We start from the raw sequence: 18,846 nt of genomic DNA on the forward strand, positions 1-18,846 counted from the left end.
CGGGATCCACTCGGATGTTTGGAGCCTGGGAATTTCCTTCATGGAGGTAAGCAGAGCTCTCCAGGTCACGCGCAAGGCTCAAATTAATTCTGAACGAGAAAATATTTGAATTTAAAGTGATTTTGTTTTCCCTGCCGTCCCCTGGATATTCGTGTACCTGTTGCTAACGCTGGCTGTGTTTAGAATGGGTTTGTTCATTTGAGCTCTCCAATAAAATTCCGTGTTTGAGTGGCAGCTGCGGAGGCTTTTCTTTCTTTCTTTTTCTTTCTTTCTTTCCTTTCTTTTTCCTTTTTCCCCCCTTTTTTTCCCTTTTTTTTCCCCCCATTTTTTCCCTTTTTTCCCCTGTTTTTTCCTTTCCCCCCCCTTTTCCCCCGTTTTTTTCCCTTTCTTTTATCTTGCTTTTTCCTTTCTTTTTCCCTTTCTTTTATCTTTCTTTTTCCTTTCCTTTTTCCTTCTCTTTCCCCCCTTCTTTTCCCTTTCTTTTTCCCCTTTTCCTCTCTTTCCTCTCTTTTCCCCTTTTCCCCCTTTTCCCCTTTCTTCTCCTTCTCTTTTCCTTCTCTTTTTCCCCTTTCTTTTCCCTCTTTTTCCTCTTTTCCCTCTCTCTTTTTCCTCTTTTCCCTCTCTTTTCCCCTTTCTTTTCCCCTTTCTTTTTCCCCTTTCTTTTCTCCCTTTTTCCTCTTTTCCCTCTCTCTTTTCCTCTTTTCCCCCCTCTCATTTCCCCTTTCTTTCCCCCTTTCTTTTCCCCCTTTTTCCTCTTTTCCCTCTCTCATTTCTCCTTTCTTTTCCCTCTCTTTTTCCCCTCTCTTTTCCCTCTCTCTTTTCCCCTTTTCCCCTATTTCCCCCTTTCTTTCCCCCTCTTTTTTCCCCCTCTTTTTCCCCCCCTTCTTTCTCTTCTCTTTTCCCCTCTTTCCTCACACTGAGGTGACCCTGGACACCCCATTCAGTGAACTGTAACCAATATTTCAATATTTTTACCAAAAGATGAAACCAAAGTCGAGCCCTCTGCATCTTGGCAGATTTCACACTTTGCCACCCAAAACCAATCCTTGTTTTCCTTTTAATTTTTTTTTTTTTAAAACCATTTTCGCACAACAAATTCCTTTCCCAATCCCTTTTTACCCAAAATTCAGCTGGAGAATGCTGAACCACTCAACATTTTGGGAGAGATACAGACCAAATTCATCTGCTTTGTAAATAATTCTAGCCAAAAAAAAAAAATTTAAAAAAAAATAAAAATAATAATAAAAAAAAGAATGGCTGAGATTGTACTGCAGGAAGACTTGATCACAAAGAGTGATATAAATATCACAAAAAAGTGATATAAATATCACAAAGAGTGATACAAATTCAGGATTTAATAAATAAAACAATCCCTTTGCTTAATTAAAAGCTGCGCCCCAGCAGTAAAATCTACCACAAAATATCTGGAGTTCATTTTAGGGTTGTGAGTGGATAACCTGGCTGCTCATCAATTCCGCGTGCAGGCCGAATTTTTAATGGGTGAAAATTCCATTTGCGTTTCCTTCCTCTGCTTTTCCACCTTCCCACCTCCCTCCTCCCCCACTTCCCAAGGATTTGTCCTGAACCAGATGTGCAGGAACCAGTTTAGGTCTGGCTGCTTTTGTTAATTGGGGTTTTATTTTATTTTTTTATATATATATTTTAGAGCTGCTCCTCTCAGAGCTCTCCCCAGCAGCAGCAGCTTGACTGAAGTGCTCTGAGTGATGTTAAATGATGAAAAACAAGGAGAGGTCCTTAGAAAAAAAAAAAAGCCTCCAAAAGGAGGTGAAGAAGGTGCTCCAAGAGCCCCACGAGGTCCCTGTCATTAAAGCAACACCTCAATGACCTGGGGATTGGGTTGTTGTTAGAAAGGGGAGCTGGTGTTGCCTGTGGGATTTTAAATTCCTCTCCACTCACTAAAGTCCTGCTCCAGCCCCACACCTTGGTGTTAGCAGCACGTTCCTTTGAAAGAATCTGCTGTAAAGAATCCATTTTAAAAGATAAAAATCCATTTAAAAGAATCCATTAAAAAAAAATCCATTGAAAGAATCCATTAAAAAAAAATCCATTGAAAAGAATCCATTTTAAAAAAAGACATTTAAATAAATCCATGGAAAAGAATCCATTAAAAAAAAAATACATTGAAAAGAATCCATTAAAAAAAAAATCCATTGAAAAGAATCCATTTTAAAAATAGACATTTAAATAAATCCATGGAAAAGAATCCATTTAAAAAACAAATCCATTGAAAAGAATCCATTAAAAAAAAAATCCATTGAAAAGAATCCATTTTAAAAAAAGACATTTAAATAAATCCATGGAAAAGAATCCATTAAAAAAAAAAATCCATTGAAAAGAATCCATTTTAAAAAAAAATCCATTGAAAAGAATCCATTAAAAAAAAAATCCATTGAAAAGAATCCATTTTAAAAAAAATCCATTGAAAAGAATCCATTAAAAAAAATTCATTTAAAAAAAAAATCCATTGAAAAGAATCCATTTTAAAAAAAATCCATAGAAAAGAATCAATTTTTTAAAAAAAATCCATTGAAAAGAATCCATTAAAAAAAAAAATCCATTAAAAAAAAATTCCGTTGAAAAGAATCCATTGAAAAGAATCAATTTTTAAAAAAATCTCCATTTAAAAAAAATCCATTTAAAAAAAAATCCATTTCAAAAAAAAAATTCCGTTGAAAAGAATCCATTTTAAATAAAATCCGTTGAAAAGAATCCATTTTAAAAGAAAATCCATTGAAAAGTATCCATTAAAAAAAAAATCCATTTAAAAAAAAAATTCCGTTGAAAAGAATCCATTGAAAAGAATCCATTAAAAAAAAATCCGTTGAAAAGAATCCATTTTTAAAAAAAATCCATTGAAAAGAATCCATTTTTTAAAAAAAATCCATTAAAAAGAATCCATTTTTTAAAAAAAATCCATTGAAAAGAATCCATTTAGCTGAATGCATTGCAAGGAATGAATTTAAAGGAATAAAAGAATCCCAAAAGTTCCACTCTTGTCGGGACGCAGGCACCAAGGGCTGTGGGGAAATGGGGAATTGCCCGTAAATCTCGTCGAGTCAATCTTTGTGAACCCATTATGACATCTCATGAAGTTAATCTTGGTTTTTTTCTTATTTTTTATTTTTAATTTTGCTTCTCGGAGCCCTGAGAGCAGCAGGGATTTCTTTGCTCTGTGTGCGTGAGCGTGTGATGAGAAGCTGGACGGGTTTTTGGGAGCTTGGCGAAACTCAAAAACTTGGTGGCAGAGAAGGGGAAAGTGTGGGATGGGAATGGAGCCTGAACCTTGGTGAAATGGGGAATGTTCGAGGTCCCTTTGAGGAGAGAGGGCTCTGGGGCTGCTCAGTCAGCCCTTCAGAAACAGAAAAAGAAATTTGCTATTTCTGTTCCATTTTCAAAACAAAATGTTACAACATTAAATGGAAAGGTAGGAAGTTCAGCTCCGCAGCTGTATCGTCGCCGTTGCTGCTGTCATCGTTATTGTCGTATTTTTTTATTTCATTTTGTTGTTTTGAGTTTGCCTTTCTCCCTTCAGGATTTTTCTGAAGGGAGCGGGGATTCAATGCACAACCTGGAAGAGCTGTTTCAGAGTGTTCCCTCACAAATAATCGGCGTTTCCGTGACATTTTCCCCCTTGTTTTCGGGTTTGTTTTTTTTGGGGGGGGGTTGTCCTTTTTTGTTATTTTTTTTTATTTAAGCGCTCTTGGCTTGACAAAGCAAGTTCAAATTAAACCCGAGCCGCTGCCGTCACCACCCCGAGCACTGTGGCAGCACTTCCGTGTCTCAGAGTTGATTTTTTGGGGTTTGTGACTCAGTTCTAAAAACTCACCCAGGCTGGGCTGGGGCTGTGTGAGCTCTGGAACCCATTCCCTCCCTCCAGGCAAAATTCCATTCCCCAATATTTCTTCTTTTATGGTTTTTTATGTTTTTTTTTTTTTTTTCTTAACTCTCCGGTATGATGGGAGATTCTGCAGGATTTTATTGATATGAACTGGGAGATTCTGGAGGATTTTATTGATCTGAAATGGGAGATTCTGGAGGATTTTATTGATCTGAGATGGGAGATTCTGCAGGATTTTATTGGTGTGAAATGGGAGATTTTATTGATCTGAAATGGGAGATTCTGCAGGATTTTATTGGTGTGAAATGGGAGATTCAGCAGGATTTTATTGGTGTGAAATGGGAGATTCTGCAGGATTTTATTGGTCTGAAATGGGAGATTCTGGAGGATTTTATTGGTGTGAAATGGGAGATTCTGCAGGATTTTATTGGTGTGAAATGGGAGATTCTGCAGGATTTTATTGATCTGAAATGGGAGATTCTGCAGCTAAATTGCTGTTAATATCCTTTAGGATCTTTTATTATAAAAAAAAAACAACTCTGCAATAACTGGACAGCAGAATTGACATTAAGAGGAGAAGAAAACAAAATCTTGGAGTTGTTGTTTTTTTTTTTTTCTTTTTTGAAATATTTAGTATTTATTAATCTCCATACCCTGCAGAGTTTCAGGTGATTTTAAACCCATCTATCTAGGAATGGATAAATTGGTCTTGGAATGAAATTCCGTGGAATTCTGTGTCATCCAGTCGTTAAATCTGATTTTTCTTTTTTTCTTTTCCCCCGAAAGTTTGAGCGCGGCGAAGCCCCTCCAGAAAATGAGGGTTGAACTGCGGCGCGCAATCCAAACGCACGATGCTGGGTGCGGAGATTTAACTGCGCAAAATGCGCGCGAGGCGATTAAGAAGGAATTTTAGAACATTTCAGGACATAAAGTCCTCCCTCAGCCCCTCTCATTTCCAATTTGCAGTTACGCTGAGGAGCGTGGGACGTGCCTAAATTGAGAACAAAAGCGTCCCGTGCTCTCCGGCGTTTCTGTAAATTAAAGAACAACGTGCGCGACGTCGACGGTAACGGAAGTGGGAAACTCTACAGCCCGAGCGTCCTAAAAAATGTGTTCTGAGCTTGCTTCCCTTTGCAGGCAGGATCCAGCCAGAGCTGCCGCCGTGGTTTGGTTCACGACGTGCAGCAGGCAAGGAGGAAGCGAGCGGGAGAGAGGGATTTGTACGGGGGGGATTTCTGGATTCCGCTCTGCAGGTGCGAAATGGCAAATTGCGTCATTTCAACAAGGGGGAGGAATTGGGGTTCGTTAATCTGCGCCGTAAGGGGGGTTGGGAACAAGGTTTGGGTTGAGAACAGGTTTTGGTTTCAGGACAGGTTTGGTTTCAGAACAGGTTTGGTGTCAGAACAGGTTTTGCTTTCAGAACAGGTATGGTTTCGGGACAGGTTTGGTTTGAGAACAGGTTTTGGTTTGAGAACAGGTTTTGGTTTCAGAACAGGTTTTGGTTTCGGGACAGGTTTGGTTTGAGAACAGGATGTGGATTGAGAACAGGTTTTGGTTACTTTCCAGCCCTACTTCTGGTGCTTGGTCCAGAGGTTCTTCCTGAATCAATATTGATAATTTGACATTTTGAATTCTTTAAAATCAAAATTAGTTGATAGTTTGGTGAAAGTCAGGGCATTAACACACACTGTGCTTCTGTTATTGCATAATCTGGGATTATTTCATAGTCTGGGATTACTTCTCTGTTTATCAAGTACTGGTTTGAAATTTGATAGTGAATCCATCCCTCTACCCATCCATCCATCCGTCCATCATCCATCCATCATCCATCATCCATCCATCCATCCATCCATCATCCATCATCCATCCATCATCCATCCATCATCCATCATCCATCCATCATCCATCCATCATCCATCCATCATCCATCATCCATCCATCCATCCATCCATCATCCATCCATCCATCATCCATCATCCATCCATCATCCATCCATCATCCATCCATCATCCATCATCCATCCATCCATCCATCCATCATCCATCCATCCATCATCCATCATCCATCCATCATCCATCCATCATCCATCCATCATCCATCATCCATCCATCATCCATCCATCATCCATCCATCCATCATCCATCATCCATCATCCGTCCATCCATCATCCATCCATCATCCATCCATCATCCATCCATCATCCATCCATCATCCATCCATCCATCCATCCATCATCCATCCATCCATCATCCATCCATCATCCATCCATCATCCATCCATCATCCATCCATCATCCATCCATCATCCATCCATCATCCATCCATCATCCATCCATCATCCATCATCCATCCATCCATCATCCATCCATCATCCATCCATCATCCATCCATCATCCATCCATCATCCATCCATCCATCCATCATCCATCCATCATCCATCCATCATCCATCCATCATCCATCCATCATCCATCCATCATCCATCATCCATCCATCCATCCATCCATCCATCATCCATCCATCATCCAGCCATCCATCCATCCATCATCCATCCATCCATCCATCATCCATCCATCCATCATCCATCATCCATCATCCATCCCTCCATCCATCCATCATCCATCCATCATCCATCCATCCATCATCCATCATCCATCATCCATCCATCCATCCATCATCCATCATCCATCCATCATCCATCCATCCATCCTCCATCATCCATTCATCCTCCATCATCCATCATCCATCCATCATCCATCCATCATCCATCCATCCATCATCCATCCATCCATCATCCATCCATCATCCATCCATCCATCCATCATCCATCCATCCATCATCCATCCATCATCCATCCATCCATCCTCCATCATCCATCATCCATCCATCATCCATCCATCATCCATCCATCCATCATCCATCCATCCATCATCCATCCATCCATCCATCCATCATCCATCCATCCATCCATCATCCATCATCCATCCATCATCCATCCATCCATCCTCCATCATCCATTCATCCTCCATCATCCATCATCCATCCATCATCCATCCATCATCCATCCATCCATCATCCATCCATCCATCCATCATCCATCCATCCATCCATCATCCATCCATCCATCCATCCATCCATCCATCATCCATCCATCATCCATCCATCCATCATCCATCATCCATCATCCATCCATCATCCATCCATCCATCCTCCATCATCCATCCATCCATCCATCATCCATCCATCCATCCATCATCCATCCATCCATCATCCATCCATCATCCATCATCCATCCATCATCCATCCATCATCCATCCATCATCCATCCATCCATCATCCATCCATCATCCATCATCCATCATCCATCCATCCATCATCCATCCATCATCCATCCATCATCCATCCATCCATCCATCATCCACCCTTTCATCCCTCTCTTTATCCCTCCCTCCATCCTCTGCCCAAGACTCTTTTTCAGGACACAACCTCACTGAGCTGCTTTCGCTACCACTGTGTTCAGAAAAGTAATTATTTTAAAAAACACCCCCGTCCACCCCAAAAAACTCCTCCCAGTGTCTGCTCTGAGGTGAAACAGGATGAACATTTTCCTACAGTAATTCCTGGTGATTGATCCCCTTCTCATTCCTGTTCCCACACCATTCTGCCTTTGCAGTTCTCTGGGATTTTGATAATTAAGGTTTTTTACAGTTCTTTTGTTGGAAAAGAGCTCAAGACCACCAAATCCAGCCATTAGGAAGGGATCCGTGGGGAAATGGGAACCAGCTCCCTGTATTTCAGACATTCCCTCCTCAATATCCCGACGTAAAACTCTGCTCAGTTCCCAAACCCAACTAAGTTAAATTGAAATATTATATTTTTTTTTGTTAAAATACCTTGAAAGAGTTGCAAGTTCTGGAGTTTCATCCTTTAAATGCAGAGAAGTTTTGGACAGTGTATTAACTTGGTAGTTTTTGGTTTTTCCATCCTGCACTGGGCTTGTTCCTCGTGTTCCTGTCACCTCCTTGAGACAGACGAGAATTTGAAAATCCCTTTAGCAAATCTCTCATCTCTTTGTTGTTTGTGATTTTTTTTTGGTGTGTTTTTTTTCTTAATCTTACTTTAACAAATGACACTTTTTATAAATCTAAATCTACACCCAGAGGTCACTGGTTGGCTGAACTTAAACCGTTTTACTTAGTAAATTTAATTAAGAAAATACAGTGCAACTCATAAGCAAATGAGTTTTTCCTAGTTTTAAACCAAACCACCCTCTCGAGTGCTGATTGCCTCGCTCGACCCCTGGTGATACAGAAACAGGCAAAATTAAAAAGGACATTAAAGCTTCATTAAATCTGAAACACATTTAGTACAGTGACATATCTGCAGGCTATTTCGGGGAAGATTGCAGACTCTTTGCTAAGTTTCTTAATTTATAATACCTTGACAATCTTGCAGGGAGGGAATGTGAGCAGATGGATGCAGTGGTGGTGCAGGGGATGCACAAGAGGCACGGGGAGCTGGCCCTGCCTGTGCTCGCAGCTCTCAGCTTCACTGGGAAATGTTTCTTTTTAACGGCCCCAAGAACTTGTTGCTGATGCGTTTTTGGGTTTTTCAGTGCTCGTTTATTCACTCTGTACTTGTGTGTGGCTCTTCTCCCAATTATTCTGCTGCCCTGGAGCCTCTGCTGAGGCCTGGCGTGGGCAGTGGGAGGGGAGATTTTTAGTTTGGAGTCATCATCGAGGCAGTGATTGTTTTTCTTCAGCAACATCTGCAGGACCGTCACTTATCTGCCTCTTCTGAGTGGAGTTTTTCACTGTTCTTCAGTGAAAAAAAACAAACAAAAAAAAAAAACCAAGCAGAACTTACTCCTCTTCTGCTCATGGGAAGCTGTTGGGTTGGATGGTGGGAATGTGAGTTTTTCCAACTGGGAAATCCGGGATTTCGCTGCATCCGTAAACCTCTGTGCAGGGCTTTCCACTGGAGTCGATCCCAGGAGGGTTCTCAAAGGTTTCGTGGGGTGTAGGGGAGATCTCGGCTCCTCTGTGGCACACCCAGAAAGACAGAATGGAGCTGCTCTGAGCGCCAGAGGAAGTTACGTTTGGATAGCAGGGAAAATTTCTTCATGGAAAGGGTTGTCCAGCAGTGGCGCAGCCGGAGGAGCCCCATTCCTGAAGGGATTTAACAGCTCTGAGCATGTGGCGCTCGGGGACGTGCTCAGTGGTGGCCTTGGAAGTGCTGGGGATGGTTGGATTCCATGGTCTGAGAGGGTTTTTCCAAAAGATTCCATGATCCTAACCCCGAAAGCCTTGGTCCTTCACTGGAGAGCAGACACGATAACCCCGAGCAGCTGCATTTTGCTGGAATTGCTTCCAAGGTTTCCCACCCGAGTGGGAGAACCTGCCCGGTGCCAAGAACTTCTCTTGGAATGTTTGTTAGCTGTGGCCACTAGAATATCTTCAGACAATACCCATAAAAATGTTGGTTTTGGGGCTACTCTGTGATGCCTGAATTGGCTGATAAAATAGCAGGGGCAGCCAATGCACATTTGGAATATCCTGGGGAAGTGGACGTGGAGGAAGGATGAGATTTCCCTGTGGGTTCTCTCCACATCCCACTCCAGCAGGAGCACCAAGCTCAGCTCTGTAGCCCAGATTTTACCCTGGGCTGCTCGAGGGAGGACTTTGGGAGCTGAGAGCTGCCTGCTCATCACAGAAAATTCAGAAATCACAGAGCATTGCCAGCGAAGAGCAGAGCCCTGGCCTCCCTGCTCAGGCTCAACTGGTTTCATTTCCACTCCTGGGGAGCCCGGCCATCAAATGGTGGCACTGAGGGAGAAAAAAGGGCTGGAAAAAACCCCAGAAATAATGGGGGAAAATGGTTGTGACAGTCCCGTTCTAAACACAGCTCTTTGCGTTTGCAAAAATCCATTTTTTAACCATTTATCCAATTTCTGCCGTCGTGAGAATTGAGAAGTTTTCCCTTTTGGAAATGTACCCGAATTTGGGCGTCAAATGGTGGCACTGAGGGGGAAAAAAGGGGCTGGAAAATCCCAGAAATCCCAAGGAAAACGAGGGGTGATGTTTGTGGAAGTCCCATTCTAAACACAGCTCTTTGTGTTTGCAAAAATCCATTTTTTACCATTTATCCAATTTCTACCGTCGTGAGAATTGAGAAGTTTTCCCTTTTGGAAATGAACCCGAATTTGGGCGTCAAATGGTGGCACTGAGGGAGAAAAAAGGGCTGGAAAATCCCAGAAAAAAAATGAGGGGTGATGGTTTTGAAGGGCCCATTCTAAACACAGCTCTTTGTGCCTCCAGAATTCTTTTTTTTTTTTACCATTTATCCAATTTCTGCCGTCATGAGAATTGAGAAGTTTTCCCTTTTGGAAATGTACCCGAATTTGGGCGTCAAATGGTGGCACTGAGGGGGAAAAAAGGGGCTGGAAAATCCCAGAAATCCCAAGGAAAACGAGGGGTGATGTTTGTGGAAGTCCCGTTCTAAACACAGCTCTTTGTGTTTGCAAAAATCCATTTTCTTGCCTTTTCCTCAATTTCTACCATTTTGAGAATTGAGTACTTTTCTCTTTTGGAAATGTGCCTGAGTTTAGGCATCAAATGGTGGCACTGAGGGGGAAAAAAGGGGCTGGAAAATCCCAGAAAAAAAAAATGAGGGGTGATGGTTTTGAAGGGCCCATTCTAAACACAGCTCTTTGCGTTTGCAAAAATCCCCCCCTTCTTTTTTTTTTATTTTTTGCCATTTCCCCAATTTCTACCATTGTGAGAATTGAGAACATTTGGAAATGTGCCTGAGTTTGGGCATCAAATGGTGGCATTGAGGAAGAAAAAAAAAAATGCAGGAAAAAAAACAGAAATCCCCCCCAAAAAATATTAAAAAAAACCCCGTGTGGTGATGTTTATGAAAGTCCCATTCTAAATACAGCTCTTTGCGTTTGCAAAAAATCCCTTTTTTTTTTCTTTTTTTTTTTTCCTGTTAAATTTTCTTTTTTTTTTTTCCCCCCCCCCCCCAATTTCTCCCGTCGTGAGATTTGAGTACTTTTCTCTCTTGAAGGAAATGTGCCCTCCATGCAAATCTCTATAACTAGACAAATATTATTTCCTTTCCCAGCTTGCTCTTGGGAGGTTTCCATATCCTCAGGTAAGATTGTTCATTACTGCTGTTTGCCACTGTGACATTCATTCCTATGTATGAAGGTGCAGAGAGCAATTGTGAACATTTGAGCCACATACAAATAAATCTGTCCTGTTAAATTGAAAAGTGGGAGCTGGAAGGAGTCATTTAGAAGTCTCTATTGATTTTTTTTTTTTCTTTTTTTTTTAGCTGGTTTTTTTTTCTGTTTTTTTTTTTGTTGTTTTCTTTCTTTATTATTTTTCCCCCTTTTTCTCCAAACTCTACGTTTTCTCTCCCCGGAGATCATGAAAATTATGATATTAATTTTGATGGGAGATTAAAAAATAATCCAGTTTTAATTTTTTTTTTTTTTTTTGAAGGCGCGTCTTCTTCTTTTCTTACAACTTTAATTTTTAATTCCAATTTCGAATAATGGTACGATGGTCTAAAATCTCCTCAGGAACAGAATGTGAACGAAATACTTGAGGGAGCTTCAGGTTCTTTCTTTGAAGGGGGGGTTGATATTAGGATTTTATTTAGTGCTGGTATTTTGGAAGCTCCCACCTGAAGGTGGTGGCTGTGGTTGGGTGGATGCTGAGTCCTGCATGGCCACAGAATATTTCACTTTTCACTTTTAAAACCCCCCACGGAAGCTCTGAGACAAAACAAACCCACAACTGCCTTTGACGATTACTTGAAATCCTCATCTGGAGATGGATGTTGGAATTCACAGGAAAAAAAATGTTCTGCACTTCCTCCGGTTATTCTTTCCAGGGAGAAAGTGAGAGAGAGGGGGGGGAAAAAAAGAGAAAAATAAGGAAAAATGGGGGGGGGGGGAAGAGAAATAAGGAAAAAGAGAGAGAGAGAGAGAGAGAGAGGGGGAAAAAAAGAGAAAAATAAGGAAAAAGAGAGAGAGGGGGAAAAAAGCAAAAAATAAGGAAAAAAAGAGAAAAATAAGGAAAAGGCGAGGGGGGGGAAGAGAAAAATAAGGAAAAAGGGGAGGGGGAAAGAAAAGAAAAATAAGGAAAAAAAGAGAGAGGGGGAAAAAAGAGAAAAATAAGGAAAAAGGGGGCGAAAGAAAAATAAGGAAAAAGAGAGAGAGAGAAAAAAAGCGAAAAATAAGGAAAAAGAGAGAGAAAGGGGGAAAAAAAGAAGAGAAAAAATAAGGAAAAAGGGGTGAGGGAAAAAGAAAAATAAGGAAGAAGAGAGAGAGGGGGAAAAAAGAAAAATAAGGAAAAAGAGAGGGGAAAAAGACAAAAATAAGGAAAAAGAGAGCTAAGAGGTGAACCAAAAAAAAAAAAGAGAGAAAAAATAAAATTAAAAAAAAACCCAGAAAAGTGAAGTATGCAGGGACTAAAAATGAATTATTGGAAGGTGGCTTTTTTTTGGGGGGGATGTTTCGCTGTTTTGCGAGGAGCGCTGGGCGCGGTTCGGTCTGGAGAGCTCGCGGTGCCCCGGGGCAGGTGTGTGATTTACAGGTGTGATTTACAGGTGTGATTTACAGGTGCTGCTCGCTCCGTGCTCTGCCAGCGTCTATTAACTCGCTATTATTATGCAAATGAGTGCTGGAATACACAGCCTAATTTATGCGCGCTTGGATTATGCAGATGCCTCACGAACGTGGTTTTTGAATAATAGCTTGGGACTCAATCCCATTTTTTTAGAAGCTGTTTTGGGTGAATTCTCCTGGCACTTCTTGGGAAGGGGTTTTTTGTGGTTGTTGTTGTTGTGAGGGTGGAAATTTTCTGATTTTTCAGGTTTTTTTTTTTTCCTTTTTTTTTTGTAATTTTTTTTTTTGGTTTTTTGCTCGTTTGTCTCCTCTGCAAAATGCTCGCTGACACCATTAAGAGAACAGACTTGCAATAATTTCCTCTGGTTTTCTAAACGTGTGATTTTTTTTTTTTTTGGGTTTTTTTTTGGAGGGGAGGATTGGAAAAGAAACTTTTGTGTTGAAGAGCCCTCCGTGCGTGGGGAGCTCGCAGAGGCTCGTGGATTTTATAACCTAAAATCCAAATAATTTAATAACCTAAAATCCAAATTTATTTCAAATAGACCTGGTGGATGTGTCGGGGCACGGGGAAGGATTTTTGGGACATTCTTGTGGTTCCAGGCAGAAAATGAACAGGGAGCAGAGCGCGACTGGGAAAGTTTAAAGATGCATTTTTTTTATTTATTTATTTATTTATTTATTTTGGCAGTTCTAATTAATAAAAAAAGGGGAAAAAAAGCGGATGGGGTTTGTAAAAAAAAAGAATATTTGGCAAGGCAGCAGTCCATGAAATTGTATATATGTATATATTGTATATATACGTATATATTGAATATATGTATATATTGTATATATGTACATATTGTAGATACGTACATATATTGTATATATTGTATATATACGTATATATTGTATATATGTATATATTCTATATATGTATATATTGTATATACTGTATATATTTATATATTGTATATACTGTATATACTGTTTATACTGTATATACTGTACATACTGTATATACTGTATATACTGTACATATTGTACATACGTATATATTGTATATATTGTATATATTCTATATACTGTATATACTGTATATATTGTATATATTGTACATATATACTGTTTATCTGTCTATATTGTATATTACTGTACATACTGTACATGCTGTCTATATTGTATATTACTGTATATTACTGTACATACTGTATGTACTGTACATACTGTATATTACTGTATATACTGCCTATAATGACTATATTGTATATTAATGTACATACTGTACATACTGTACGTACTGTACATAGTGTACATACTGTACATACTGTACATACAGTATATTACTGTACATACAGTACATACTGTACATTACTGTACATACTGTACTTACTGTACATACTGTATATACTGTACATATTGTATATTACTGTATGTACTGTACATACTGTACATACTGTATATTACTGTACATACAGTACATACTGTACATTACTGTACATACTGTACTTACTGTACATACTGTATATACTGTACATATTGTATATTACTGTATGTACTGTACATACTGTACATACTGTATATTACTGTACATACAGTACATACTGTACATTACTGTACATACTGTACTTACTGTACATACTGTATATACTGTACATATTGTATATTACTGTATGTACTGTACATACTGTACATACTGTACGTACTGTCTATATTGTATATTACTGTATATACTGTACATACTGTATATACTGTCTATATTGTATATTACTGTACGTACTGTATGTACTGTATGTACTGTACGTACTGTACTTACTGTACATACTGTATATTACTGTACATACTGTACGTATGGTACATACTGTACATACTGTACATACTGTACATATTGTATATTACTGTACATACTGCATATTACTGTACATACTGTATATTACTGTACGTACTGTACGTACTGTACATACTGTACATACTGTACATACTGTATATTACTGTACATACTGTACATGCTGTACATACTGTACATACTGTACATACTGTACATACAGTATATTACTGTACATACTGTACATACTGTACGTTCTGTATATTACTGTACATACTGTACATACTGTACATACAGTACATACTGTACATACTGTATATTATTGTACATACAGTACATACTGTACGTACTGTATATTACTGTACATACTGTACATACTGTACATACAGTATATTACTGTACATACTGTACGTACTGTATATTACTGTACATACTGTACATACTGTACATACAGTATATTACTGTACATACTGTACATATTGTATATTACTGTACATACTGTACATACTGTACATACTGTATATTACTGTACATACTGTATATTACTGTACATACAGTATATTACTGTACATACTGTATATTACTGTACATACTGTACATATTGTATATTACTGTACATACTGTACATACAGTATATTACTGTACATACTGTATGTACTGTATATTACTGTACATACTGTATATTACTGTACATACTGTACATACAGTATATTACTGTACATACTGTATGTACTGTATATTACTGTACATACTGTATATTACTGTACATACTGTACATACAGTATATTACTGTACATACTGTACGTACTGTATATTACTGTACATACTGTATATTACTGTACATACTGTACATACAGTATATTACTGTACATACTGTACGTACTGTATATTACTGTATATACTGTACATACAGTATATTACTGTACATACTGTACGTACTGTATATTACTGTACATACTGTACATACTGTACATACAGTATATTACTGTACATACTGTACATATTGTATATTACTGTACATACTGTACATACAGTATATTACTGTACATACTGTACATATTGTATATTACTGTACATACTGTACATACAGTATATTACTGTACATACTGTACATACTGTACCGCCAAGGTGCGGCGCAGGTGGAAGGTGAGAATGTGGCCGCTGGAGCTTTGGCAGCCGCTCCTTTCCAGAAGGGACTGGTGAGAATTGGTGAATTCTGCATTTCGGGAGAGCCCTCCCAGACCTGCCTTGCTTTGGGCCGTAGTTAATGACTTGAGTTATTTTGATTTGTACTTTATTTCTATTTGTACTATTACTTTTATTTTTATTTTATTTTTATTTTTATTTATTTTTATTTTATTTTATTTTTACTTTTATTTTTATTTTTTTTATTTTATTTTAACTTTTATTTTTACTTTTACTTTTATTTTTATTTACTTTTATTTTTATTTTGTTTTTATTTTTATTTTTATTTTTATTTTTATTTTTATTTTTATTTTTATTTTTATTTATTTTTATTTTTATTTTTATTTTATTTTTATTTTTATTTTTTTATTTTTACTTTTATTTTTATTTTTATTTTTATTTTATTTTATTTTATTTTTTTATTTTTATTTTTACTTTTACTTTTATTTATATTTATATTTATATTTATATTTATATTTATATTTATATTTATATTTATATTTATATTTATATTTGATTGTTATTTTATTTTTTATTGTGTTTTTAGTTTTTTAATTTGTCCCTCAATCGCTCCCAAATTCTCCCTGTGGCCGCAGGGTGAGAACCCCTGGGATTTCCTACAAGGGGATCTTGGGCCCCCAGCTGCAAAAAAAAATAAAATAATATAAAATAAAATAAAATAAAATAGAGTAAAATAAAGTAAAATAAAATAAAATTGAGCAAAATAAAATAAAATAAAATAAATTGAAATAAAATAAAATTAAATAATAAAATAAAGTAAAATAAAGTAAAATAAAATAAAATAAAACAAAATAAAACAAAATAATAAAATAAAATAAAATAGATTAAAATAAAGTAAAATAAAATAAAATTGAGTAAGATAAAATAAAATAAAAAAATAAAATAATAAAATAATAAAATAAAATAAAATAAAATAGAGTAAAATAAAGTAAAATAAAGTAAAATAAAGTAAATAAAATTAAAAAAATAAAGTAAAATAAAATAAAGTAAAATAAAATAAAATAGAGTAAAATAGAGTAAAATAAAATAATAAGATAAAATAAAGTAAAATAAAATAAAATAGAGTACAATAAAATAAAATACTAAAATAAAGTAATTGATTTATTTTTTCAGGGAGTGTTCTGAGTTCTGTTTTGACGGCCGGGATGGCCCCGGTTGCCTTCGATCAGTTGGGATCGGAGCGGAATTGACCCTGCTGCGGTCTCCGCCCTTCCCCAAGCGGGACATGCAGTCCTTGAACGTGATTACATATAGCACTCATCATCGGTGATAACGATAGGAACAGGAATTAATGATAAAGAGCAGTGGCGGTAACTATTGTAATAATGATTGATAAAGAGCAATGGTGGTAACAATTGTAATAATGATTGATAAAGAGCAGTGGCGGTAACAATTGTAATAATGATTGATTGATAAAGAGCAGTGCTGGTAACAATTGTAATAATGATTGATAAATAGTAATGGTGGTAACAATTGTAATAATGTTTGATAAAGAGCAGTGCTGGTAACAATTGTAATAATGATTGATAAAGAGCAGTGGCGGTAACAATTGTAATAATGATTGATAAAGAGCAGTGCTGGTAACAATTGTAATAATGATAAATAGTAATGGTGGTAACAATTGTAATAATGATTGATAAAGAGCAATGGCGGTAACAATTGTAATAATGTTTGATTGATAAAGAGCAGTGGTGGTAACAATTGTAATAATGATTGATAAATAGTAATGGTGGTAACAATTGTAATAATGTTTGATAAAGAGCAGTGCTGGTAACAATTGTAATAATGATTGATAAAGAGCAGTGGCGGTAACAATTGTAATAATGATACATAGTAATGGTGGTAACAATTGTAATAATGATAAATAGTAATGGCGGTAACAATTGTAATAATGATTGATAAATAGTAATGGCGGTAACAATTGTAATAATGATTGATAAAGAGCAATGGCGGTAACAATTGTAATAATGATTGATAAATAGTAATGGTGGTAACAATTGTAATAATGATTGATAAAGAGCAATGGCAGTAACAATTGTAATAATGATAAATAGTAATGGTGGTAACAATTGTAATAATGATTGATAAATAGTAATGGTGGTAACAATTGTAATAATGATTGATAAAGAGCAATGGTGGTAACAATTGTAATAATGATTGATAAATAGTAATGGTGGTAACAATTGTAATAATGATTGATAAATAGTAATGGTGGTAACAATTGTAATAATGATTGATAAATAGTAATGGTGGTAACAATTGTAATAATGATACATAGTAATGGTGGTAACAATTGTAATAATGATTGATAAAGAGCAATGGTGGTAACAATTGTAATAATGATAAATAGTAATGGTGGTAACAATTGTAATAATGATTGATAAAGAGCAGTGCTGGTAACAATTGTAATAATGATTGATAAATAGTAATGGTGGTAACAATTGTAATAATGATACATAGTAATGGTGGTAACAATTGTAATAATATTTGATTGATAAAGAGCAGTGGTGGTAACAATTGTAATAATGATTGATAAAGAGCAGTGGTGGTAACAATTGTAATAATGATTGATAAATAGTAATGGTGGTAACAATTGTAATAATGATTGATAAATAGTAATGGTGGTAACAATTGTAATAATGATAAATAGTAATGGTAATAGTAAATAATGATAATGATAATAATAGTAAATAATGATAATGATGATAATAATAATAGTAATAATAAATAATAATGGTGATAATAATGATAATGATGATAATAAATAATGCTAATGATGATAATAATAGCAATAATAATAAATAATAATGGTGATAATAATAGTAATAATAATAAGTAATAATGGTGATGATAATAATAGTAATGTTAATAAATAATAATGGTGATAATTATTATAATAATTATAATAATAATAAATAATGATAATAATAATGAGGATAATAATAGTAATAATAATAAATAATAATGGTGACAATAATAATAAATAATTATAAAAATAATAAATAATGATGATAATAATGATAATAACAATAATTAATACTAAATAATGATAATAATAGTAATAATAATGATAATAATGATTATAATAATGATGATAATAATAATAAATAATGATAACAATAATAGTAATAATAATTATAAATAATAATGATGACAATAATAATAAATAATAATGATAATAATAAGGATTATAATAATAATGATTATAATAATTGTTATAATTTATTGTTATTATAACAATTCAGATTTTTTTTAATTTCAGATTTTTTTAAATTTCAGATTTTTTTTAAATTCCGATTTTTTTAATTCACTTTTTTTAATTCAGATTTTTTTAAATTTCA

The 18,846-nt window shown here is 36.0% G+C and overlaps 1 protein-coding gene across 2 annotated transcripts in view; it reads left to right on the forward strand.

Moving 5' to 3' along the window:
- MAP2K5 (mitogen-activated protein kinase kinase 5) overlaps nucleotides 1–18,846 on the forward strand; it is a 146,282-nt gene that overhangs the window by 71,941 nt on the left and 55,495 nt on the right. Inside the window, exons 16-17 of one of the 2 annotated variants that reach the window (XM_062501727.1) lie at nucleotides 1–46; nucleotides 10,983–11,012. The exon at nucleotides 1–46 is cut by the window's left edge and continues 26 nt beyond it. In XM_062501727.1, the coding sequence (XP_062357711.1) occupies nucleotides 1–46; nucleotides 10,983–11,012 (76 nt within the window). The remainder of the gene's footprint in view (nucleotides 47–10,982; nucleotides 11,013–18,846) is intronic. The other variant, XM_062501728.1, reaches the window with a different exon arrangement.

This window comes from Cinclus cinclus, chromosome 13, assembly GCF_963662255.1.
Source record: "Cinclus cinclus chromosome 13, bCinCin1.1, whole genome shotgun sequence".
Classification (NCBI taxonomy): domain Eukaryota; kingdom Metazoa; phylum Chordata; class Aves; order Passeriformes; family Cinclidae; genus Cinclus; species Cinclus cinclus.